This window comes from Vombatus ursinus, unplaced genomic scaffold (genome assembly GCF_900497805.2).
Source record: "Vombatus ursinus unplaced genomic scaffold, bare-nosed wombat genome assembly UNPS02010284.1, whole genome shotgun sequence".
Taxonomy (NCBI): Eukaryota; Metazoa; Chordata; class Mammalia; order Diprotodontia; family Vombatidae; genus Vombatus; species Vombatus ursinus.
Window position 1 is genome coordinate 4,058,537 of NW_020950062.1, and position 27,697 is coordinate 4,086,233.

Sequence of the window (27,697 nt, forward strand, 5' to 3'; positions counted from 1 at the left end):
TATGTGTTATTTTAAGGTTTACAAGGTGCATTATCTCTTATAGATTTCTCAACAAACAAAATTAGGTGAAACCAAAAGAATAGCTGTTTTGACATTCAAAGCCCTTCATAATTTATCCCCCTCCTACCTTTCCTGTCTTTTTACACCTTCCTCTCCAATACATGGTCTTTGATCCAATGACACTGGCCTCCTGGCTGTTTTCTGAACAAGACCTTCCATCTCTGCTCCAGGCATTTTTTTCTGACTGTCTGTCTGTGCCAGAAATACTTTCCTTCCTCCACTGGGGCTACTGACCTCCCTCCCTTTAAGTACCAACTGAAATCCCATCTTCTACAGGGATCCTTCTCAGCCCCCCTTAACTCTAATGCCTCGTCTGTATTAATTATTTCTTATTCTTTATATAGCTTGTTTTGTATATATTTACATATTGTCTCCCCCATTAGATTGTAAGCACCATAAGGGCAGGGACTGTCTTTTGCCTCTTTTTTTAATCCCACAGTGCTTGGCACATAGTAATCATTTAATAAATGTTTATTGAATTGAATAGGCTATTGCCCTGAAATAAAAGATTTAATCACTGAAAACTTTTATTTACAGTAACATTCCTCAGGTTTTGCAAATTATATTAGCTCTTTCTATAACTAATAAATGACAAACACCAGTAGATCTCATTTATATAACTCATTTTATAGTTGAGGACACTAAACTCTACAGAAATTGACTTTGCTAAGCATATATATAAGTGGTAAATCACTCCTGACCCTAATTCTAAGGTTCTTTTCACTGTATTTCTAATATACTCTGATAAGTTGATGACCAACTAATTGATTTTTATTTTTCTTTCAATGAAAATTTTGCTTTTCTTTTCTAGCAATGGGCCACTTTTGGCCGAGTATGGTATCTCTTAGATGGAAAAATGCAACCTCCAGGCAAACTTGCAGCAGCAGCGTCAGTCAGACTTCAAGGGCTCCATAAACCTGTATACCATCAATTGAGTAAGTATTGTGTTAGACCAATCTTATGGCTAGAGTTCTTGGCAAAATTGTTGACATAATGATAATTTCTAAGTTGCTTTCTACCTCCTCAGGACCTTTTTCTTCTTACCCTGCCATTTCTCAGTGATCCCTGCTAAGATGAGGATCTAGCTCTCTTTTCTCTTTGCCTCCTTCTCTTTCAGTCACTTCATGTTCTTCAGTTGCTTAAGTTTGAAGTTCCCCCAAGGATTCTCTCCTCCTGGCTCTCCCTCCTTTTCTCTGCCTTGCTAATCTCACTGGCTTACATGTCTTCACCCACTGTATTTATTCAGAGAACTCCTAGGTCTTTAGCTCTAGGCCTGGCTTCCTGAACTTGAACCCCAAATCTCTAGTTATGGCACTGCATAGTGGGTAGGACACTGGATTTGAAATTTAAAAGCTGAGTTTGAATTGTCTGCTGTTTACTAACTATATAACCTCGGACAAATCGCTTAACCGTGGATGATGGTGTCTGACTAGCTGATAGTTGATGTCTCTCTTAGTTCTAGATGGCAGGCAGTCAGTAAACAGCTATTAAGCACATATCCTCTGCCAGTCTTTTTGCCAAGTGCTGGGCTTACAAGAAGAGTCCAAAGACAGTCCCTGCCTTCGTGGAGCTCACAGTCCAATGGGATGGGATGTAACTTCCCAGCCCCTTTCTCCTCTATCTTCTTCAGATACTCTCTGTTCTAAGCTAACTGAATTGAACTCTCCCCCATTGTTTTTCTGGTCTCTTCTATATCTTTGATATTTAAATGATTGCATTCTCTCCTCAATGCCCTTTATATCAGAGTATTTGTGTATATGCCCCTACTATCCCCTGTTCCACCGTAATGTGGTGTAGAATGAATGATGCTTTTAGAATCAGAGGACCTGGTTGGAATCCCAGACCTGCCAGTCAGTGTCCATGGGACCTTGGACAAGTCACTTACTATCTCTGGGTTTCTCTTATCTATAAAATGATGGGGTTGGACTAGGTAATCTCTAGGTTGCCTTCTAGCTCTAAATACGTGATCCTGTGGTCCTAGATTTTGAGTCATCTGTATTCTGGTACAATCATTGCCGCAGCAGGCACTTAATAAATGTATGCTAAATTATTTCAACAGGCTGATATTTACAGGGGACAGTATTGCAGGCATAGGGCACACTGTGAGGAAAAGTTTGGTGCCTGGAAATCACTAAATATGTTTGGGAAATAATTAAGTAATCCATTTTGGCAGGAGCATAGGTCATGTTAATGAGAATAATGAAAGATGACTTTGGAAATGTTGGATCCAGATTATTTTCAGCCTGAGAAATTTGCATTTCATTCGGTAGACAGTGGGGAACTATTAAAGTTCCTCTTTTGAATATAGGAGAACAAATTAGCAAGATATTTCTGGCAATAGGTGTAGAATTTATAGGTATTCGAACACATAGCATTGTTAGCTCCAAAATCCTCACCTCATTGTGTTCCCAGAATCACGGAAAGTAACCTTTTACCTAAGAATTTTATTAAGTGTGCATAGCTTAAGTGTAAACTTTAATAGAACAGACATTTTGGGCAAAATCGCCTGAGTCTCATATTACTCCTAGGTGTAAATTCTTTTTACATGTAAATTCTTTTTACGTGTTCCAACAACTTTCCTCATAGAGAGACTTTCCTCATAGAGGTACACAGGAATCTTCTCATGTCACTTAGTTGTTTATTTTAATTTGTCTGGACATGTGCATTCACAGTTCTTATTTAGTCTCTGATGCCAGAGCAGTGGCTCAAGTATAGGTGCACACTGCTGTCTGGATTCATCTGCAATTCTCACTTTGTTCTGGCTGAGTTTTGCTTATTGAGAATCAGTACTTGGTGCCAGCATCTGGGCCCTCATCTTCCAGCAGGGGTCCAGGTTATTTGTCCCTGCAGTTTCTAGAGAAGGTTCCTCTCTCATTCCTATGTGAAAGTGATTCAGTCTCTCAGGACCTCCTTCCCTCCTCCTCCCCCCCTTTTTTTTGTTCAAGACAACATGAAACTCAGCACATTATTCTTAACATCTGTGACTCAAACATTTCCTTAATTTATCCGCCTCAGTGTATTATTAGCCAGGGCCCTGATACACACGTGTTAAGCTTCTTTTCCCCCACTTAAACTTTCACACATAAGCATAGCAAAAAGACAACTTCAATACATTAAAGAACCATGATTTCATTCTTGTGTATTTCTGTCACTGATACTAATCAAAACCCTTCCATGCCTTAAGAGAATCTTTACAATTTAATATAGCTAAAAAAAATCATCACCTGAGAGCTGCATTTTCATACAATTTATCATATCTACTTGACCAGGTTTTTTAGTAGTGGTTTGATAACCACTCATGGTATCTCTTCTTGGGATAAGCAACAAATGCCTTGGGTAGATTGTTCTCTGATACTCTTTCTAATGCTGCATTAAGTAGCCTCTACAAACTTATAGAGATACATCTTTAATGACAAACAAAAGTCTGTGGCTAGGTGTGTACTCAAAGCCTTTCCAGTTTTGTAGTACCTACCAAAGCCAGTATTTCACTGACATAGCTTTCAGGTAGGCTATACTCATCTCTTCTCCTGGTAAGCTATTAGAAGATATTTCAATCTAGAAATGAAGTGATATCTGCCATAAATAAATCAGTGCAGGGCAGCTAGGTGGCACAATGGATAGAATACCAGCCCTGGAGTCAGGAGGACCTAAGTTCAAATGTGGCCTCAGGCACTTATTAGTTGTATGAGTTTGGGCAAGTCACTTAACTACAATTGCCTCCCCCCAAAAAATAATAAATTAATTAATCAACGCTAATTTTTGAAATTATCTGTCACATAAAATCTGTCAGTTATACAGCATTACATTTTCATACAATTTATCATCCACTTGCCAAGTTTTTCAGTAGTGGTTTGATGACCACTTATTAGATGTATAGATGGGATCTGTTCTTGGGACAGGCATCAAATGCCTTGTGTAGGTTGTCTTCTAATACTCTTTCTTTTTTTTCCCTCCTAGGGATTTTTTTTTTAAATTTTAATTAAATAGTATTTTATTTTTTCCCCAATTGTATATCAGGAAAATTTTTAGCATTCATTTTTACAAGATTTTGAGTTCCAAATTTTTCCCTCTCCCTCCCTCCCATCCCCTTTTCTGAAAATGGTAGGCAGTTTGATATAGTTTATACACCTGCTATCTGATACTCTTTGTAATGCTGCATTGAAAATTTTAAAAAAAGAATAGCAAAATGTTTATGCTGGATATATACTAGGGCATGGTAGTAGCTTAGTTATATTTACATATAACATAATAATGTGATGTGCCTTTTATATAAGTTTTACAGTCAAAAAGTGCTTTTGCAATAAGTTGATTCTTACAATAACCTTGGGATATAGATGGGACAAGTATTCTTTTCCTGAGAAAACTGAGACCGATTCAGTGATATTCATAGTCATAATTATCAAGTGGTAGAGCCAAAACTGGAACCTTTGGTCTTCTGATTTCATCTAGTGTTTTATTTTTTTTTTCCTTACCCATACCATACAGTCTTACATGGCACTCATTAAAACAATATTTTATTAGTATTGGCCATTTAATATTCTAGTACTTGAAGAAATATTATAGGCAGATAGGCTTTTAAATGCCCCCTCATATCATTGCAAATTTAACTGCATCACTTTGAAGAGAAGACTTCCTTCTTTCTTATACACAGAGCAACATCTTGCTCAGAGATGAATAAGTGAATCCATGAGAACTATGGATTAGCCATACCCAGTCCTTCTCAGTATAAGTTGTCTCTAGTTACCCACCTATTATTTAGTGATGAAGAACAAATAGTTTATTGGCTAAAAGATAGTTTTTGTCACTGTTAGGTTTTGTTTCACAGTATTTAATATGCAACTGATGGCTTACAAATTTTGGTAAAAATTCAAGCCGTTAATCATCCTATATCCACAAGGTGGCACTAGACTCCAAATTTAATTACAGGCAAGTTTGTAATTTACAGATTGGATTCCAAAAGGTCATTTGTAATTTAACCTCTTGGAATTTAACGTTCATTTTTCCTGTGGTATTGATTTATTAACTGTTGGTTAGATTCCCATGCCTAGCCACAAAAGCTTATTTAAAACATAATATCAAAAACTCCATTGCAAAAGCCTGATCTTGTGTACATGGGTCCTTCCCCACTCCTTTTGATATCTGGGCCATGTGCCTGGCACAGATATCACTAAGTTTGAGCATATGTAGGCAGAGGTTAGTACCTGGCAGTTTGATTGTCAACCCTCACACCATTGAATCTGTTCTTTCAAAAGTCATCCGTGATCTCTTCTCTGCTAGAATCTCAGCTCTTCAACTTCAGAGTATACTTCATTATTCTTATCTTTTTACCAATCAACAAGCTGTTATTAAGGGCTTATTGTGTGCCCAGCACTGTGCTCAGCTCGGGGTAGAAAAACACAAAGAGTAATAGTCCCAGCTCTCAAGGACCTTAACATTCTAATGGAACTGGCAGTTTGTCTAGGTGAGTGTTGGCCTTAGAGGCCACACCCTGCCTCAGACAGGATGAGGGTATCACTTAATGTTTCTCAGTCTCAGGTTCCTTTTCTGTAAAATGGAATGAGTAATAGCACCTACCTCACAGGGTTTTTGGGAGGGCCCAGAAATATCATGAATAGCATTTTGTAAACCTTAAAAAGTTATGTAAATGCTAGCTTTTATTTGCTATTATTTATTCAGTCCCTGTATAGCCTGTATTAAACACCTTAGTTTAGACCCTCATTGCCTTTCTCCTAGACTGTTATAATAGCTTTCTAATTGGTTTCCCTGCTCCTAGATTCTCTTCCTCACCAGTACATTCTATACACAGCTTACAAAATAATCTTCCTAAGGCATAGGGTTGACTATATCACTCCCCTGTTCAAAAACAGGCTACCTATTGCCTCTAGGATCAATTACTGACTCAGCAGCTAAATGATTGAGTCCTCCCACAGTTTATTTCAACCTTCCTTTTCAGCTTTATTTCATATACTTCCCTTTTTGCTCTACATTCTAACCAAATGGAACTATAGCTAATTCTTAGACTCTACTTTCCATTTTTCTGCCTGTATGCAGTCATTCATTCAACCTTCCCTCCTTCTCCCCAACCCCTATGCAGTATAGGACTGGCCTCTATATCCTTATCTTCAAGGCTAAGTTCAGGCGCTGCCTTACACCTCATTATCTCTCGTCATGCTGCCTCATACTTACTTTCTCAAGTACGTGTATCCTGGCACCTATATAAAATGTCAGCTCCTTAAGAGCAGGAATTTTTTTTTTTTTTTATCCTTGAAACTCCAATACACTGCCTTGCAAATGTCTATTGAATTGAATTCATTCTAACAACTGGGGATAAAAGTGGAGCTGTGCTGTATACGAATTTAACTTCTTACAGGTGTTATTTTTTAAAATACTTCTTTCATTAGTATTATTTCACCCGTTCTGATTCATATTGAAAGTATATACCACATCCAGGGCCTCAGGCATTCAAAACATAAACCTTTTAAGAATATGTTTAATGAAAATTTGGCACCTAATATTAAAGTGTATGATTTTTTCAAATCAGATATCCAGCTTTTTAAAAAATAAAGAGTTGGATTTTTTTTTTACTATGGTGTCCTTTTTTTGATCATTTAAAAAGTATTTTTTGATTTGCTAAAAAAAAAAAAGAAAGAAAGAAAGTAAGAAAAAGAAAAATCTAGTCTTTAATATACCACTGGTTACTGGACTTGGAGTGAGGGAGACCTGAGTTCAAATCCTGCCTAGACACTAGCTTTGTCACCCTGGGCAAGACACTCAATCTCTCAGCTTTTGACTGAGTCCAGGTTTTACAGAACAAATCCTTTTATTAAGGGGCTTTGTTCTGTGAACTTCGGATTCAGTCAAAAGGCAGCACTTGAGGACCTAGCGGGAGGGCCACATGTGGCCTTGAGGCTGAAGGGTCCCACCTCTGTGCCGAGACCAAGATTGGCCATTACAGTCACCTTAAATGTGGCTGCATTTCAGTGTTGTTTCCTTGATGTTATTACAGTCATCATGTGTGCTCTTCTTCTGGTTATGCTCTTCTGTTTGTGCAAGTCATCCATGCTTCCTCCAGATCCTCCTAGTCATTATTTCCCAATAGTATTCCATTATGTTCATCTGTCTACTTTGTTCAGTCATTGTCTAATTAATAGTTCGTAATTTAAATGTCTACCATGTGCCAGACATTGTGCTAAGCACTTTATTCTTTCATCTGATCCTCCTAATACCCTGGAAGGTGGTGCTGTTGTTATCCCCATTTTATAGGTGAGAAAACAGGCTGACAGAGGTTAACTGACTTGCCCAGGATCATACAGCTAGTAAATGTCAGAGGTTAGATTTTAACTCCTGTGCAGAATAGCAGTTCTTTTTTGTTACTTTCTATACACTAATAGCAGTGAGTAGGGAAGATAGAAAAAATAAGACTTATGGCAAAGAGATGTCATGAAGCCATTAAAATATTGTGGGAATAAAATCAGTAATAAGAGAAATGGAAATAAACCAGAAGCAATAGGAATCTTAAGAGGCGTTAGCAGCAAAGGTCTATCCTGATCTTCTTTTGGGCAGGGAGGTTCGATATATGATCTCAGAGCACAAGTGAGAGTAGAATTAGGTGGATGCAGCTGAATGACTAAATGCAATAAATGGTGATGAATGGATGATGCCAAACTCACTGGTGGTTTCTAATGGAATGCCCAAGGGATGCTCTGGAAGAACTGATAGGATTTAGAATTAGAATGGAATTGAGAGATTATTTGTTCAACCCCCTTTTTTACTCATTATTTGGAGTAAACTAAGATCTAGAAAGAACTGAAAGAGGGCAAATAAGCAGAACCAAAAAAATAATAAAAAGGACTACAGCAGTCAGTGTATGTGAAAATATCACTCAAAAGGAAGTTGAGCTTGGTGTCACTGAAAAGCCAGAGAAGATCCCTGAGAAGAGAAAATGAAATATAACCTTCTCCATCGAGGCAGCAGAGTGGGGATTTACAGGAACAGTGTTGTGTATATTTCTAGTCTGGAGGAGGTTAAGAAAATGGAAGGGACCTGAGAGGTCTTCTGGTTCACCCATCTTGTTAGCCCATTTTACAGAGGAGTAAACTGAGGCTGCAAAGAGACTTAATGACTTGCCCAAGGTCACCCAGGTAGTTAATGGCAGAACCAGGATTTAAGGCACTCTAACCACAAACCTTTTGAAGGACAAATTACATCAATCAGCTAATATTTTTAAGGGTCCACTGTGTGCCAGGTACCATCCTATATCCTGGGGATACAAATACAATGAATAAAACTCTCAAGGGGCTTATAGTTTAATGAGAAATGACAGTTGATCAACAAGCATTTATTAGGTACTTATTATGTGCCAGACACTGTTATAAGGGCTAGAAATACAAAGAAAGGCAAAAACAAGGGCACATATATTCATATATAAAATAACTATAAAGGAAATAAATACAAAGTAGTTAAATCCCAGGTTGTTTGGAGGGCAGTAGAGATTGGTGGTACCAGAAAAGGCTTCATATAGAAGAAGGTAAAGCTTGAGCTGTATCTTAAAAAAGAGGGAGTCTGTGAGGTAAAAGAGAGGAAGAAACACATTCTAAACTTAGGAGAAAAACCAGTGCAAAAAGTGGATTTGTCGTGAGCATGAATTGTCATGGGTGAGAAACAGAAAAGGGCAGTTTGGGTAGATTTCAGAGTGTGGGAGGGGAAGTAATATACAATGAGGCTGGAACAATAGGTTGGGGACAGTTTGTGAACAACTTTAACAGCTAAAAAGAAGAGTTTGTATTTTATCCCAGGGGCAACAGGAAATTACTGGAGTTGGTTGACTAGTCGAGCAATTTAGAGATGATAAGATCATTGTTTAGGAAAAATTTCTTTGGCAGCAAGATATGGAGTAGGGTGGTAAGAGACTTAAGAGAAGAACCAATTAGGAGGCCATCACAATAACCTCAGCAGGAGGTGATAAGGACTGAACCAAAGTGATGGTTGAGAAAAAGGATCAGATGCAAGGGATATCATGGAAGTAGAAACAGTAAGATTTGTCAACTGATTGGGTATTTAAGATGAGGAAAAGTGAGCAATTGAGAATAATGCCAGGGTTACAAGCATGAACAACTGGAGGAGTGGTGATATCTTCAGCAGAAATAGGAAACTTTGGTAGACGGGTGGGTTTTTGGAGAAAGATACAAGTTTGGTTTTAGACATGTTGAGTTTGAAATGTCTCTGGCACTTTTTCAGTTTGAAATTCAGTTGATAACGTAAGACTGGAACTAGGGAGAGACTTGGGATGGATGTATACATATGAGAATCACTGGCATAAAGATGATTGAACTGATTAAAGGCATTAAACTGATGGGCACTTATGAAGTTGATAAGAGATTATAGAGGAAAAAGAGCAAGGGACCTAGGACAGAGCTTTAGGAAATACCCCCAGTTCAGGTGCCTAATATGGATGGTGAGATGATATTGAGAAGGAATAGTTAGACAAGTAGAAGGAGAACCAGGAGAGAATAATGTCAACAAAGCCCAAAGAAGAAAAGGCATCTAGGAGGAAAAAGTGGTCAGCAGATGGATTGAGGAGGATGGGATTTGGCAATTAGATCATTGTTACTTTTGTTGAGGTCAGTTTCAGTTGAGTGATGAGGAAAGAAGCCATATTACAAAGGGCTAAGAACTAGGTAAGAAGAGAAGGGGAGTCAGTGAGTGCAGATAATTTTCTAAGGGTTTGGCTAAGAGAAGACAGATTTAGGATGATTAAAAAAAAAGAACATAAACACTGGAAATATTTAACATAGAGAAGAGAAAGTTTAGGGAGATACGTGATCTTCCAACTATTTGAAGGATTGTGTGAAAATACACTTGTTTTTACCATGCTTCATCTCAGAGGTCAGAACTAAGATGAAGGGTTGGGAACAGAATGAGTTGTTTCACTACCTAGCAATCTCTCCAACACTGGACATGTTTAAGCAGAACCTGAATAATCACTTGATGGAGATGTTGTAGAAGGAATTCATGCTTCACATAGAAGGAGTGGTTTGGATTTCATCTGTCATCAACTCTAAAATGGCAGTCACTTCTTCTCAAGGTTCTAGTCATTTCTACTTCAACAGCTAAAAGTAGATTTTTGGTGAGAATCGGATCCTAAATAACATTTACTCTCCCTACTTCTGCTACCTTGATTGAAGATTGAAGTTGCCAACAAAGTAGGTCAAGAAAGCTGCTCTAGGGGTAGCTTGGTGGTGCAGTGGACAGAGCTACAGCCTTGGAATCAGGAGGACCTGAGTTCAAATGTGACCTCAGACACTTGACACTTAGTAGCTGGGTGACCCTGGGCAAGTCACTTAACGCCATTGCCTAACCAAAAAAAGAAAAAAGAAAGCTGCTCTGTACTGTTTTTATAGAGAATTCCAGCAGTTGAATAAATAGCTGAAATCCCCAGTCATTACTATAATATAGACTGTTAGAATTGGAATCAATTAACATGCATTTATTAAGCACTTGCTGTGTGCTATACCCTGTGCAAAGCACTGGGGATTGATTACAAAAACAGAAAATGAAAGTTCCTGCTCTCAAGAAGCTTATAACATCCCCCTGTATCTTTCTAAGTGTTGATGGTTCAAGGAACCTTCCTACTTTTTATCATCATATAAAAATCTGCTGCAGGAGATTCCGCTATAACTTTCCTTGTGTCATTTTGAGTTTTTTTGGTAACTTTATGAGCTTTTGTAAATAGTGCCAATTTTTTCCTGAGTCAATTTTTGTCTCATTCAAAATTTGAATGCTTTTTATTCTAGGTAAGTGTGGGGATCATGTTGTCATAAAGAACACAAGGCATATTGCATTTTCTGGAAACAAATGGGAACAAAAAGTATACTCTTCACACACTGGGTAAGTTAAGTGATGACAGTATCAGTGTAGCTAATAAGTTAGCATGATGTTGAACTTGCTACTGCTCTTTAAGATTAGTAGCGTTATTGATGTATTTTTAAAACTACTTTTTAAAAACTTGTTTTTTAAGAAGGAACTGCTTTTATCTTTGCTATATACCTAAGTCACTCTTAAATTGACTGCATACAACTTTTATTTTCAGTCACAATATGCAAAAATTTTTGATAGTAGCTGTAATTTTTACTCTACCAAGACAAGCCTTTCGTATGAAAAGGAACCAGCCTCCCATCCTTTCTTACCTAAATTATTATGATTTCCTAGTCAGCATTCCACCCTCGTGTTTTCATTCCCTTTAATTTAAATACTACTGCAAAAACCATTCCATTCTATTTGGAGAAGAATTTCATCATGTCTTTCACTACTGCTATACTGAACTCTACTCAGAGTTCTATGGTGCCTTTTTATTTTTATTATCAAAACCATATTTCCTACTAAAATGGTTCCTATTCTAACCCTGCCATACAAAATGCATCTCCATTTTTCCCACATGGTGTCTATAGCTTATTGAAACAAACCTCATTGTCTACATCCTGTTTATCTCTCTCCTTTCTAGCAATCTTGTGCAGGCCTGGACTTTCCTTTTGCCGACTTTGGTACATTGAACCAAATCTGTGAGGTCTTACTGGATTAAACATCCACCTTTACATATTTCAGCTCTATAACTCACTTTCTTCTACTGATCATTAAGGTTATTCAAGAAATTTAAAGGTCATTAAGAAGATAATACCAAAAAAAAGCAAACAGGATAACAAGATTGTGACCAAATTAAATCTCCACGTTGATGCAAAGTCTCATTATCGTTATTGTGTCAGTAATAACCAACAGTACACTTTTATGATCTATGATAATGCAAGGAAGTAATGACAGTTCAGAACAACCTTCCGTGTGCAAATACAATGATACCCATATATTAGTAGTCATCCTGTCTTCTCAAAGCTCCTTTATATAGAAGGAAAGCATTGGATTTTGTAATAACTGTTTTCCAATTTTACTTTTAAAACTTTATTATTTGTTTCAAAACAAAATGCCAGTTAGTATCTTACTTTATGGTTTCAAGGGTTACTTGATGCCTTCAGGACACATACACAAAAAAAGAACAAACTCATTAGAAATATAGTAGTTTATTTCTAAATTATTTTTTAAAAAACCTTTTGAAACAATAACTGAAAGAAGAAAAAAAGCTCTCTCAAAATGGCATTTCTCCTATCATTAAAAACAAAAGTAGCCAGTTATACTACTGTACAGATTTTCATTCTTCTCCTTGAAATCTCTAAAAATATTGACCTGTGTCATGAACACTGCTGACAGTTAAAACCCCAGAGACTTGGTACTGGTTGCCTACACAGTGCTTTCTCATATCTACTTTCTGGACCTACCCGTCTAAACTTTTAAGGTCACTCAGCAATCACTTCAGAAGCATTCAGGGGTAGCTAGGTGGCGCGATAATAGAACTCTGGCCTTGGAGTCAGGAAGACCTGAGTTCAAATCCGGCCTCAGACACGACACTTACTAGCTGTGTGGCCTTGGGCAAGTCACTTAACCCTGATTGCCTTGGCAAAAAGCAGCAGCAACATTCTATAAAGATCTGAAGGTATCAAAGGCAGTAACTCTGTTATTCTCTTGTTCTGTGACATTTCATCCATGGTGGAAAAGTGGACAGGAAATAAAATTGCCAGCCAGATAGCAAAGACTGAAGTGTCATGACACTTAATCAGCCAAAAAGATTCACAGTGACCTGTTAGCACATTAAGCTTTACTTCTTGGACAGTGTATATTCAAAAAAAATCTTTTAAAAATCACTTGACCAGCCTGTTCATCTCTACAGAATAATCTTATATTTGAATGGCATTTTGTACTTTTCAAAGTACCTTCACTTATATTAACTAATTGGACAATACAGAAAAATTAAGTAAGTCAGCCAAGTTTTATCGTCACCCAATGTGAGTCTTTTATATAGCAGCTCTCTGATGACGTTTTGCCACTACCCTATTTCCCACATTGTATAACACTAAGCAAAACTCAGAGAAGGTAGATTCCAAAACTTAAGTAATCCACTGCCAGTTCTATAGTGGCAGACAGATTTGCCCAACGTTGCCATTTTAAGTCTAAATGGTCAGATAACAAAACTTCAGCACTGTTCAATTATGAATATAATATAAGCTTAAATTACATTTAAGCTTAGCATTCTTTTATGTTCCCCTTGTATATTACATTGTAGTTGAGGCACCGTGATATAATTATGCCCTTGAAATTTCTAAGGACTAAAATTGCTACATATAAAATAATAGCAGTTATAAAAATATTCCAAATGCTTGAAGTTTAAGACATATTCAGAAAAACTACTTCAGGAAGAATGATTTTTCTTATCAATGTAAAATAATATATTTAATTGTGGAATATTGTGTAGAAATACCATTCTTCCCTTCTTGTTTAAAAACTTTTGTTTATTTAATAGCTATCCAGGTGGTTTCAGACAAGTTACAGCAGCTCAGCTTCACCAGCGGGATCCAGTGGCAGTAAGTCTTAACATTTTTGCAAATATATTATTTGGAAAACACCCCTTAAATATTTCCTCAAAACGAGTCTGTCACCTCTTTCCCTAATACATGTTATCCTATTTTTATTTATTTCAAACAAGCTACAAAGACTGATTTTAAAAGGTATAATTTGTTAGAGAGGTAGCATTATGGTATTATGAAAAGAAGACTGAATTTGGAATTGTAAGTCTTGGGTTAAAATGTCAGCTTTGCCACTTGACTTGAGCAAGTTACTTTCTCTCCAAGCCTTAATTTTCCCTACCTCTAAAATGGAGATGATGATTTTTGAAGTAACAACTTGGTCAAAAATGTTTCTTCTCATTTTGAAAAAAGGGTTATATTCTTGGTACGTGTTATTAGCCTGTTGAATGCCAAAGTAAATGCCCTATTTTAGGAAGATTAATAGGTTTGAATTAGTTGCCCAAAAGCAAAAGTTTTTAAATGAAAAAGGCCTTTGGAAACATACCTGTTTGATCACAAACCGTAACTGTTAGATCAAAGTATATATTCTCTTTGATGTTTTATAAATTATGCATCTCAAGTTTTTAAATATTTTAATTTTGTTCTTGTGTATCAGTTATACACTAGGAGGCAGTATGGTCTAACTCTAATTATAAGATCATAAGCTTTAGAGTTGGAAGGGACCTTAGAAATAAAATAGTTCAGCTTCTTCATTTTACACAAGAAGAACCTGAAAATTAGAGAAGTTAAATCACTTTCCCAAAGTCACATAGATTGTAGGTCACAGTGATTGGCTTTGCTCCAAATCTGTGCTCTATCCACTAAATTGTGTTACTTAGAAACTCCATAATTTAGCTATTTGAATCAATTAATGATACTTTGCCCAACTCTTAGACTATTTTTTTAAGAACAAAGAACTATCAAATGTTTGAGACAGCCCTAGAAAATGTTTCAAAAATTGCCTCCTGTATTTAGTAAATCAAGATCTTTTCTATGCTTTATACTCTCTGAGAATTTCTGGAACATTAAGAGGTTGTGATTTGACCATGGTCACATAGCTAGTATGTCTCAGAGGCAGAACTGGTACCAAGTTTTCCTGATCCCTGGGCCAGCTTTCTAGCTAGTACACTATGCTGCCTCTGGATTCAGATTGTTAATGGATGAAAAGTAGTGTTGGGGTGAGATAATATCTAAATCAATATCAGAGTAAAAATTATTGATTCTGTTATTCCCAGAATGATAGAATTTTGGAGCTAGAATCTCAGAAACATCTATCCTGTCATCTTCACTTTACAAGTAACCACCAGGAGGTAGTTGAACATTGGCTTTAGAGTCAGAAAACTCTAGAGTCATAATTTTGTCACATATTAGCCATATTTCTAAGAGCAAGTCACTTAACCTATTTAGACCTCAACTTTGTGCTCCCTAAAATAGGCTCAAGGTGCCACCAACCCCAGGAAGCCTTCTCTGATCCTCTTAGTTAATATAAGTAGTATGTATCTCCTTAAGAGAGAGTGTGTGTGTGTGTGTGTGTCTGTGTGTGTCTGTTTGCGTGTGTGCACGTGCGTACTTCTTCACAATAGAATATAAGTACCTTGATTTCAAGGACTATTGAGTATCTGCCTTGATATCACCAGAACCTATTACAGTGTGTATCCTGTTTGTTTTTCATAATATTAAGAAGTAATTAAGATTCCCTTAGTAACGAGAACTTTTTCCATCCAAAAAAATTGGGGGCCAGCTAGGTGGCACAGTGGATAGAGCACCAGCCCTGGAGTCAGGAGGACCCGAGTTCAAATCCAGCCTCAGACACATAACATTCACTAGCTGTGTGACTGTGCCAAGTCACTTAACCCCATAGCCTAGCAAAAAAAAAAATTTTCTTTATACTAACTGATAACATCAGTGTACATTCCGAAGCTTAATGGAGTTCATATATTTGTGTGTTCTCAATTTTCTATAATGTTTTTATTATATTAATCACTAAGACGTACCTCACATAAAATGGAAAGATGAAGTTTGAATTTTTTAAAAGTGGTAACACATATAGTAATTTAAAGTTTAAAAAGAATTTCCTTTATAACAGCTTCATGAGGTAGGTAATGCAAATATAATTTGTATTTTGCGATGAAGAAACTGAGGCTCAGTTAGATGAAGTGACTTAGAGGGAGCATTCAGTATTGTCAAGAGTGCTTTAATTCCAGTGCCAGGCCTACAATGTACATAAAGGTGTACCATTTATCTGTAGAGAGTTGTTCTTATGTAATAAGAAAGAGACTAGATAATTAGAATAGTAAAATCTTATAATTTGACAATAAGAAGTAACTTTAAGGACTCTGTATTTTTAAAAGCATTAGTCAAATATTCAGATTTTAGACTTTAAAATGAAAGTATTTAGGAACTTTAACTTCCTTCCAGAAATCACAAAAACATAATCTAATTTTAAAAAGAATCTTGTTTAACTATTCCCACAGTTTATTTGCCAATTTGTTAGAAAAAGGAAGAAAAAATTTAAAACAGGTCATTCTCTGTCAGAAAATATCCTTTAGGGATTATAGCTTTTGTTTTGCTTACATGTTGATTCATAACAAGCAACTGGCTTTAATGAAGTGAAGCATGGCCAGCCTGGGCCAGTCCCCAAAATGGAGGCCCCATGATCAGTCAAATCAGCTAGTAAGCATTGAAGTGCCTGCTATGTGCAAGGCACTGTGCATGGTGGAAAGGTATTCCAGGGTGAGAAGGCAGCTGAGACATGCTAGAAAGCCATGCAAATGACTGAAAGATGTAGAGGATACAAGATTCCACTATGCTTATTGTTTGTTTTGGGTTTTTCAGGGGAAAGAGTGGTGGCAGGGGTGTTTTGGGTGTTTTGGTGGTTATTTTACTTTTCACTGAATATGATGAAAAGTAAAATAACCACCAAAACACCCAAAATTATTGATGTTGTGCAGTGTAGGACTTGATGCTTCTTCCCTTTAGAAGAACTGTGTTTGGGGCATAGGGACATACATTAAGGATATGGGCTCCCCAGTGGTACATTGCTCTTTTGGCTGGTGATGAAGATCCATGACTTTCTACTTTACCCCATAGAGGTCATGAAGACCATGTGGTTTACTATAATTGGTTACTATAAACATGCTCAGTTTCAGCCAGCAAATGACCTTGCAAAATGATCATTAAGGGCAATACCAGCACTAGCATCTTTTAAAGTCACGAGATACCACCTGGTCCTCTGCATAACCCAAGATGCCCTTCAAGGATCCTTCTGATAACTTGCTTCGCCACTTTCTTGATATAATCGTATTGGGCAGGTTTCTCCAGGTGGCAGATCAGATCCACTGCAGATACAGTAGGAGTAGAAACACAGAAGGCCATGCTTATGAGCTTCCCATTCTGCTTAAATATGACATTGCCCACTGATGCCTTAGTACCACCATTTATGAGTTTGGGGCAGTGCCATACCCATCATGTTACAACTTGCCAGAGGGTCCATCTAGTATCTTCTGTGTAGGACTAATGGCATGGGTTTGTGATAATGGGTTCTTCCACAAGGCTAAAGTTGTTGTGAATGACTTGGGACAGGGGGACCAATCAGTTGGTGATGCAGGAGGCATTGCTGACAGGGAATTACTATATTTCTCATGGTTTACTTCCATCACAAAAGTATGGATATCAGTAAAAGGAACAGAGGTGATTACATGCTTAGCTCCACTCTTCAGGTGAGCCTGAGCTTCTTCCCAGGTGGTAAAGGTACTGGTGAACTCTACTATATACTTGGCTCCAACATCTCCCCGTTTAATATTGGTGGGATCACACTCCCACAAGTTAGTAATGGATTTTACACTGATTACCAGCTTTCCCTTATGAGCCTTGCCAGTGCTTTTGAACCTGCCATGGGTGGAATAATTGGAATATGTAAATGATATATTTGAGGTCAGTGAATGGGTCATTGATAGCCACAACATCCACTCTGCCTGAGCTGAATGAAGCCTGGTCACACGGCACCCAGCAAAGCCAAATCCATAGGCAATTGGATGAACAAACCATAGAACCTTATTATTTTTTTTTTGACAGGTATTGAATGTGGACATTGAGTTAGAATTGAATAGGAGGAAATGAATGAACTAGATTGCATTTGGAAGACTATAAATGTTGACCCCAAGTTTCAGCCTGAAATAGAATACCAATATTCTTTCAGTAGCATCATATAACTAAGTCGTGAAATACTTCAGGCCCCAAAGAATTAGAGTTGATTACCCAGAGAGCAATTGAAAGACACATGGCAAGCATGAGCAGGCCACATGTAAGGTGTTATAGGCAGCGTTATGAAGTAAAGTCCTTGTAAAAGATGACCTTAAAAAAAAGAAAAGAAAAGATGGGCTGGTCAAATTGCAAGAATAAAGAAAAACGAACAGATAGTCTACTTAATCCATCAGTATCTTCCTTTTAAAGAAAAAAATTTTAATAAGTTTTTATTGGTATCTTCTGTTTCTTACATCATCATAGATATCCCAAGTATCTTTCCCCATCACAGGGCCATCTCATATAATAGTAATTTTTAGAGAAGAAAAAAAATCAGCACAGTTGATTGATACATTGAAAATGTCCAAAAATATGTGTAATGTGTAATACTGTGGACTTCCCACTTCCATAAAGGGGTGGGTTGGGGTGTCCTGATATCTCTAAGTCCTGCTCATATAATTTTGTTACATTTACTTTTGGTTTTGGGATGTGTAGTTCTTTCCATTTACATTGTTGAAGTTAACTGTGTATATTGTTTTTTTGAGGGCAGCTAGTTGGCACAGTGCATAGAGTGCTGGGCCTGGAATCAGGAAGATGAGTCTTCCTGAGTTGAAATCTGGCTTCAGACATTTAATAACTGTACGACCCTGAGCAAGTCACTTAACCCTGTTTACTGGAACTGGAGAAGGAAACACCAAACCACTCTAGTATCTTTGCCAAGAAAACCCCAAATGGGGTCAAGAAGGGTTAGACACAACTGAAAAGGACTGAACAACAACTGTTTTCTATTTACTCCACTGCATCAGTTCATATAAATCTTTCCATATTTCTCTGTATTTATTATACACATCATTTCTTATAGCACAGTACTATTTCGTTACATTTATGTACCACAATTTGTTTAGCCATTATCCTACTTTGTTTTCAATTTTTTGCTGTCACTAAAAATGCTGCTATAAATATTTTGGTGGATATGGGAAACTTTCTTCTTATTGGTGGCTTTCTTGAGGTGTACAACCCCAATAATGGAGTCTAGTTCAAAGTCTATGGACATTTTAGACACTTTATTTGCCTAATTTTAGATTGCTTTAAAAAATAGTTGTACCATTTCACAGCTCTGCTAACAGCGTATTAATGTGCCTATCCTTCCAGAACCCTTCCAACACTGACTGCTCCCATTTTTTTGTCATTTTTGCCAATTTGTAGGGTGTGAGCTGAAACCTTAGAGGTGTTTTTGGTTTGCATTTCTCTTATTAGTGACTACGAGCATTCTTTCATGTGGTTGCTAATACTTTATAATTCTAATTTTGAGAACTCTTTATATCCTTTATATATTGGGAATGAGAAATATACCAAACCCTTAGCAAAGACATTTAATGCAAAGATTTTTTTTCCCCGTTCGACCATTTTCCTTCTTATCCCTAGGTACATTGTACAGAAGCTTTTCAAGTTCAAGTAATCAGAGTTGCCTATTTTATCTTTTGTAATTGCCTCTACCTCTTGTTTGGTTAAGAATGCATCTCCTGCCCATAGTTGTGAGAGGTATATACTCTTTCTCTTCTAATTTCTTTATAATATGATCTTTAATAGTATGGTCATGTATCCATTTAAAATGTATTGTGGAATATGGTGTAAAGTGTTTGTCTAAGACTAATTTCTGCCTGACTGCTTTCTAGTTTTCCCAGCAGTTTTTATCAAATTAGTTTTTTCCTAGGTTTCCACTTTATCATACTGGGTTATTGAGTTCTCTTGTTTCTTAATCTCTTTGTCTAGTTCCATGGATCTCTATTTTTTTAACTGATACCAGATGATTTTTATAACTGCTGCTTTATAATATATTTTGAGGTCTGGAAGTGCTATTTCCCTATGCATCCTTACTTCTTTTCATCATTTCCCCTAATATTCTAATCTTTGGTTTTTCCAAATAATTTTTTTATTATATTTTCAAGTTCTGTAAAGTATCCTTTTGGTAATTTGATTCATACAGAATTTAAAATGTAAATTAGTTTTGCTAGTATTATCATTTTTATTGGGCAGTTAGGTGGCACAGTGGATAGAGTGCTGACCCTAGAGTCAGGAAGACCCTAGGTGAGTCACTTAATACTTTTTGCCTCAGTTTCTTTATCTGTAAAATGAGTTGGAGGAAATAGCAAACCACTCCAGTATCTTTGTCAAGAAAACCCCAAATGGGGTCATGAAGAGATGGACACAATTGAAAAACAACTAAACAACATTTTTTATTATGTTGGCGTGGCCTCGACGTGAACACTGAATAGTCCTCCAGTTATTTGGGATTTTCTTTAAGGAACGCTTTGTAAATGAATCTATACAAGTCTTTTGTGTGTTTTGGTAGGTCGGTTTCCAGATATTTTATGCATTTTTAGTTATTCATTATTATCTTCTTAATGTCTAGAGAATTTGAGGAAGACTGTGAGCATGTTAAGTGGATTCTATGTGGTAAACTTATGGAAAGATGTGGAAAAGTGTCAGAAACGGATTGTGACCTGCATCAATGGGAGTCAGTCACCCATATTAATTAAATCACAGATCCTTTACATTATTGCGTAATTTAATAATATTGCAAAATTAAGAATTTAAATGGAGTTGGATAATGTGAAAATAGGCATTTTTTTTTAAAGGACAGTGACTCCCAAAGGTCTCTGAAGGTCGTTGGGGGAAGATGGTCTATTTTAGAATTTAATATGTACAGAATTTTGTTATGTATGTGCTTGGTTTAGATAGGAATCAATCAGTTGTTTATGGTATTTCTCAATAATGGCTCCTCAAAGATAATTTCATGTCTCCTTTTAATTTTGAATTTTTTACTTTTATTTTCAGTGAGAAGTGAGACTTAGTCAATTTTGCTTGTCCTATAAAGGTAGCCAGTGAACCAAAATATGTGGAGCTATTGCCCAGGGAGAACTATCATGTCATATGAACTTTCTCCTTTTCATCTTATAGATATTAAAATTCTAGTACATTTTATGGAACTACAAAGTATATGAAGAACTTCATATTATAGTCACATGAACTTCCAAAGCTCAAGACCAGAGCTGTTGCTCTAATTTATAGTACACTTGATTTGGAATCAAGAGGACCTTGCTTCAAGTCCTCGCCTAGATACTTATCAGCTGTGTAACTCTCAGCAAATTGTTTAATCTCTGTCATCTTTAGTTGCCTCATCTGCAGAATGAGAATAACTTTGAAGATGAAATAAATAATGTATGAAAAGTGCTTTGCAGATTTTAAACCACTATATAAGAAGTGTTATTATTAGTATCATTAGCCTAATCAATACCTTTGATATTATGTGATACAGTTCAAGAAAGAATTGCAAAAACCTATGCTATTTTAAATCTTTCCTTAGTGTTTTTCCCTCCTTTTTCCAGACGTTTCAAAATAAATAAAATAAGCTCACAAATAGTAATACCACAAATACCCCCAACCCCCTTTCTAATGTTTCCTCTTCACTCCATGTAATTCTGTTCTACCTGTTCTCTTTTCTCTCATTCTCACGTGAATACTAAGTCACATCCTTTACCACTCCTGCTTTGCCTCTAAGTCCCAAACCTCATTCTGCTTATTTAACCACATTGTGCTCTATCTTTGTGTGTGTGTGTTTTTTTTTTTGTTTTTGTTTTTTTCAGATTGTAAAACTAGCTGTTTATGGAATGTTACCAAAGAACCTCCACAGAAGAACCATGATGCAAAGGCTACATCTTTTTCCAGATGAAGTAAGTCTTAATAGTTGTTCTTAATGATCATTTGTTTTCTCTGTATTATTGAAGTCTTTCTCAGTCATGTAAATACATACACATGCTTTTAATAATCTTTTAAATTAGCTTGCCAGTTGTTTAAAAATGGGTTTATATATAAGTTTAACATTGATATTGATTTGTCATCTGGTTCATTTTAGTGTAATATAATTTCCTTATTTATATTTTTTACATAGTGAATTTTTGTTTTTACTTCATCTGATAGCATGATTGCAACTCCTGCTTTTTTGGATTCATCTGATGCATAGTAAATTTTGTTTTAGCCCCTCATTTTTATCTTGTATATGTCTTTGCTTTTTAGGTATTTTTTTGTAAGCAACAGATTGTTGAATTTTGTTATCTTTATTCGTCATCTTCATATGTTTGGATTGTTTAATCCATTCACATTTAAACTTATGAGAATTAGGTTTATATTTTCCTCTGTCTCTACTATTGGGTTGTTTTATGGTTGGGTTTTGTTTCTTTTTTTTTGTGATTTAGGCTTTTTTTGTTGTTGTTGTTCCTCTCCTTCTGTAAAGTCAGGACTTTGTCTTTTCAGTTATTTTTACTTATTCTGCTTTAAGGTAGCCATTCCAACAGGTCCTCTTTCCCTCACCCTAAAAGCCTCTTCTTCTTGTTTATCACCCCTTTCCCAAGTTTTGGAGTTTCTTTTTCCCCTTCTTTTATTTAGTTATTCAATTATTCCTTCTTTTTTAAAATCAGTTAACTAGTTAAGTAGAATCCCCCTTCTTTTCCTTCTCTTCAATTTCTCATTTGTTAGTTTTTTTTTCTGTTTTCTGTGCTTTTTTCTAAAAAGAATTTATTTCCCTAATTCTCTTAACCTTTCTATCCAAGACCTTTATTCTTGATTCCTGGTCCTCATACTTATTTATTTGTTTTTAGTTTCTTTATTCTCCATGGAATTAAAGTTTGTAAGGTACCTAATTTAAGTTTCCTCTTCTAAACATTTTCTATGCCTTATAATTCTTGACCATTCTTCCTCCCCTTTTTTTTGACCTTTTTCTTCTGTTGTGCCTTAGAAGTATCAATTCCTGCAGCAAATAGGATAAAAGTATTGCCCTATAGTAGAGATTTTCCTGATTGCACAGTTCATTACTATCCAGTCTTTTCCATGATCATTTTTTTTTCTTTTACCATGAATCACTTCTCTTGGTCCACAAACCTCCCACCCTTTTTGATGTCAGATTGCCTTCAGGAGCTCTGGGGTAGTGGTCACTGTTAAGTACCATGTAAGGTTCCTGACTCCTGCATCAGAATCATCTCTCTCTTCTTCCTCCATGGGAGTATTCTTCTGTGGGACCCACAACCCACCCCTGAATCAAGGTTTCCTCCTTTTTTACTCCTTGTTTAAATTCCTCCCTTTGCCACATCACATTGTCCTACAGCCCCCTTCTTCTGACAGACTGTAGGAGTTATTTTCCCTTCGTTGTTTTTACCATTGGTTTAGTTAGGTTACATCACACATTTCCCTATGCCTTCTTCCTCCCCTCTCTCCTTTAATATGTTCTTCTAATCTGCAGTTTTCGTCAGTCATATGAAAAAACTTTGGTGCACCTGTAGGTGGAGTATTGTGAAGTTTAGCCCTTGATATTTCAGAACCTATTACTTCTCAATCACTTCCTTTGTCTGATTCACTTTTACTCTTGTCTACTTGTGTACTTTTAGGAAAAAATCTTTTAATGGTCCCTTCATTGTGGTAGTGTTCTTTCTAACTTCATAGATGCCTTTCTCTTTTAGGTTGCCCTCCGCCCTTTTTTCTAGAGTAAATTTTGTGGTAAAATTTGTGGCTTCTTTAGTTACCAGATTTGTTTATCTTATTGGCTTTCTGTTGTCTAGGTTGTTTGCAAAGCAAATAATCCACTCAGGTAATTTTTTTTTTGGTAGGAACGTTTCACATGCCTCTCTTATGATTGGATTCATTCACTAATATTGATTCAAAAATTTTAAATAAAATTCTTAGCCAAAGGATTCCATCAGTATATCCAGAAAATTATTCACTATAACTGGGTCAAATTTATACAGTGTTGGCAAGGATGATTCAACATTAGGAAAAGAATTAGCAAAATTGATCAAATTAAAAGCATCTGAAGTGATGTGAATATATTAGTAGTCAGGATTTTAAAAAAAAGAATTATATAATTATAAAAGAATTATATAATTCTCCCTATCTAACTATGGTTGGAGGGATAGCAATGTTATAAGATTAGGCCTGGTGGTCTTGAGACCACCATGATAGTCTCACCTTAAGGGAGGCTGAAAGCTTACAAAACATACTCAGAGAAGAATACTGGCAGTAAAATTTTTCAAAAGTACTACAACCATGTCCCCCAAATAACATCTTGTCTATCATCACTTTGTTTTTCTCCCAGTTAACAAATCCCCAAAATAATGTTTGGTTTGGTTTGGTTTGGTGAGGCAAACAGGGTTAAGTGACTTGCCCAGGGTCACACTGCTAGTAAGTGTCAAGTGTCTGAGGCAGATTTGAACTCTGGTCCTCCTGACTCCAAAGCAGGAGCTCTATCCCCTGTGTCCTAGCTGCCCCTCAAATAATATTTTCACCTGATATGCAAACCTGCCATCTCCAGAATCAAAGTATAAGAACTCCAACTTCAGAAGGGCACGATGTAGCACACCCTCCCCTCCAGATATAGCACACCTTCCTGCTGATTGGAACTATGTCCCTTTGCTCTCTAATGAAACACTACTCTTACATGAGTTATATTCTGTGTTAGTGTGTATGCCTCAGTTGGGTCCCTTTTTCCTCTTTCCTTTTCTCTCTCTTCCCTATTGCTTGCAAATAAAGCTTTGCATTGAACTGCATCCCGTTGTTTTACATACTATTCTCGGCATCTGAGCTCATTAAGGGGTTGTTTTTCCCAACGTTTTTGGCTAGCCTACAGGCCTTTCCTTAGACATAAACTGGGTACCGGAGCAAGGACTTAACCTATTGACAGCCACACCTACAGGGGGGGTATGGCACTGTGGGCCTAGTTGTAGAAAGCAAAGGGCAGTAGAGGGACTCCCCTTATACCAAAGGACTGTCACAAAACAATCACTTACTCATAGATCCAATCCCACTGCTGATCAGCATAAAAGCTTTAGCCTGTTCTGTTTCCCAACACTACAATCCACTCCTTCTTAGGAATCCTGATCTCTCTTCCCCCTCCCACTTCTCCATTGCCTGGGGCTTTCCATATTGTTGCCAAACTTAGTGAAGACACTCTTTTGTCTTTAACACTTGGCAGTTTAGAACTCCTGAATTCAAGTGATCCATCAGCTTTAGCTTCCCCAGAAACAAGGATCTTAAGTATGCATTGCCACTCCTGGTTTTATAATCAGTTCTCATGCCCCATTTCTCAAAGATTTAATCTATTGGCAGTTTCCTCTAGTATTTCAACACAGGACTTTAGGCAGTCTACATTTTATACCTGCCTTTTTAAAAAATTTTTATTTTTTACAAATAATCTCTCTCCCATTGCCTCTGCCCAAACAATTTAAAAGAAACAAACAAAAGCAAACATAGTCTATCAAAACAATCAATCAAAACATCTAATCATATTAGATATGTCCAAATTTGCATGTCTCATTCTGGATTTTATGTCCATCTCCTCTCTGGCTGGTGAGTGGAACGATTTGTCTTAAGTCCTCTGAACTCATGATTTATCTTTCGTTAATCATAGTTCAATGTCTTTTAAAGTTATTTTTCTTTATAAAAGTTCTCATTGTATAAATTGTTCTACTCCTGCTCACTTCACTGGATCAAATTAGAGAAGTCTTCCCAGTTTCCTCTGACACTGTCCATTTTCACATTTCTTATGGTACAATAATATTCCATTACATTCATATACCGAACTTTGTTTAGCTATACCCCAGGAGATGGGAACCCCTTTGGTTTCCAATTTTTTGCCACTATGAAAAAAGCTACTATAAATATTTTTGTATACATGGGCCCTTTGATCTCTTTGGGACAAAGGCGGAGCAGTGGCATAGTTGGCTTAAAAAGTACAATCGGTATAGTAAGCTTTTGTGAATAATTCCAAATTACTTTTCAAGATGACTACCAATTCCCAGCTCTACCAACCATGCACTAATGTGCCTGTTTTCCTGTAGCCCCTTCAACCTGTCATTTTCCTCTTTTGTCATCTTAGTCTGATGAGGGTGAAGTAGAACCTTAGAGTTCCTTTAATTTGCACTTCTCTAATTGCATTTTTCATATAGTTATTGCTAGCTTAGATTTTGAAAGCTCCTTGTTTTTCTCATGCCTGTCTTAACAGTTATCTGAAAGATGTTTTTTAAAGCTCCTTTAAGAGATGTGAGTTTCCAAATCTTTCCTCCAGAACAAATATTATTTGATAACTAATTATTTGTGGCAACTAGCATATTAACTTCAGATTAAGTTATATAGTTGTCATATAGCCAGACTTTATAGTACAGCAAGTTCTTTGTTCAATCCAACTGCACAGTAGAAATAAGGTTAGTTTAGGGGCAGCTAGGTGGCATAGTGGATAGAGGACCAGCCCTGAAGTTGGGAGGACCTGAGTTCAAATTCGGCCTCAGACCAAACACTTGACACTTTCTAGCTGTGTGACCCTGGGCAAGTCACTTAACCCAACTGCCTTCAAAAAAAGAAAGAAAGAAAGAAAGAAATAAGGTTTGTTTGCATGACTTGTTGATGAAGCTACAGTGATTCTGAATGATTGGTGTTTGCATTCTAAATGCTCACAAATTGTGTGATATTTAAAAAATATATATTTTGTAGCATTTTGCCAGGAATTGAAACTAAACTTACTGGCTCATAATAGGCTATCTTCCTACTTTTTGGAAAATCAGAATACCGTTTGTCCATTTCTGTTTACTGAGTTATATAATCTTAGAATTGAAAGAGATTTCATAGGCTACCCAATTTAGCCACTACCTGAACAGACCATGTACTTAACAAGTGGTCATCCAGACTTTACTTAAGACTTCCAGCAAAGATGAATTTGGTGAAAAGACAGCCCATTCCAGTGTTTGATAGCTCTGATTGTTAGAGATTTTCTTCCTCATAGACAGGTCTTCACTTCATACAAAGTTTATTATGTCACCTTTCTCTTCTTTCCTCTTATCTTTTCTTCCTTCCATCCTTTTCTCCTTTCCCTCTTTCCTTCCTTCATTATTTCCTTCCCCCCCCCAATTGAGGCTGGAAGTGCATGGGCTATTTATGGAACCAGTACCACTACTAATCAGCATGGGAGCTTTGATTTACTCCATTTCCAACCTGGGCTAGTTCTCCCCTCCTTAGGCAACCTTGTGCTGCCCATCGTTCTGCTCCTAGAACTCACCGTATTAATTCAGAATTAATGTGGACAACCAATTGGCTTAGCCCACTGCAGCTCAAAACTCTGGAGCTCAAGAGATGCACCAGCCTCAGCCTCCTCCTCTATGTGGTGTTATAAGCATGTTCCACTGAACCTGTCTAGTAGTGTCTTCCTAACAGTTTCTCCTTACCTCTGATCTCTGTTCTTTTCAATTCATTTTGCATATGGCTGTCAGTGGCATAGTAATCTGATGTGACATTCATGTCACTTCTTTCTCCAAAATGTACACTCACTCCCTCCTTCCTACCACATCAAGTCTGTGAGCTCTTCTTCCTGGTTTTAAGACTTTGTATAATCTAGACCAACCCAAATCTCAGTTTTCACTATTCCCTGTATATCCCCTCTATATAATAGGCACTTTTGAAGTACTTGTCATCAAGAGTTTAGATTAGCCATTTTAGTGAACTAATTATGTATTGGTTGAGTGTTCTTTTGTTTTTTTCTTTGAATTTTAAGGATAAGGACCATGTTCCATGTTATCTATAAAATGGTTTCACAGTACCTTTCTGTTTCACCTTTATGACATAATGCAGTACTTTGTAAATGGAAAGTATTTGTTAGGTTTTGGTTTGAATTGAAATCATAATTTGTTAGATTTTACTCCACATAATTTGGAAGCGTTTTTCATATTATTACATAAATTTATTTTACTTGCTTTTAGAGATTTTTATTGATTGCTTTGTTTTTTCCATCTCCTAGATTTCCTCATCCATCCTTCCTTCTCTTCCCCCTTCCCCTTCCCAGATACTCATCCTCTGCAATAAAGTTTTTTTTTAAAGAAAAGAGAAAAAAAAATTCAGAAAAACTGTTCAGTATA

At 36.6% G+C, this 27,697-nt stretch overlaps 1 protein-coding gene across 1 annotated transcript in view; it reads left to right on the plus strand.

The window, feature by feature from the left end:
* MRPL13 (mitochondrial ribosomal protein L13) overlaps nucleotides 1–27,697 on the plus strand; it is a 40,780-nt gene that overhangs the window by 1,301 nt on the left and 11,782 nt on the right. Inside the window, exons 2-5 of the mRNA XM_027854073.1 lie at nucleotides 872–995; nucleotides 10,854–10,947; nucleotides 13,463–13,523; nucleotides 21,395–21,481. Of these exons, the coding sequence (XP_027709874.1) occupies nucleotides 872–995; nucleotides 10,854–10,947; nucleotides 13,463–13,523; nucleotides 21,395–21,481 (366 nt within the window). The remainder of the gene's footprint in view (nucleotides 1–871; nucleotides 996–10,853; nucleotides 10,948–13,462; nucleotides 13,524–21,394; nucleotides 21,482–27,697) is intronic.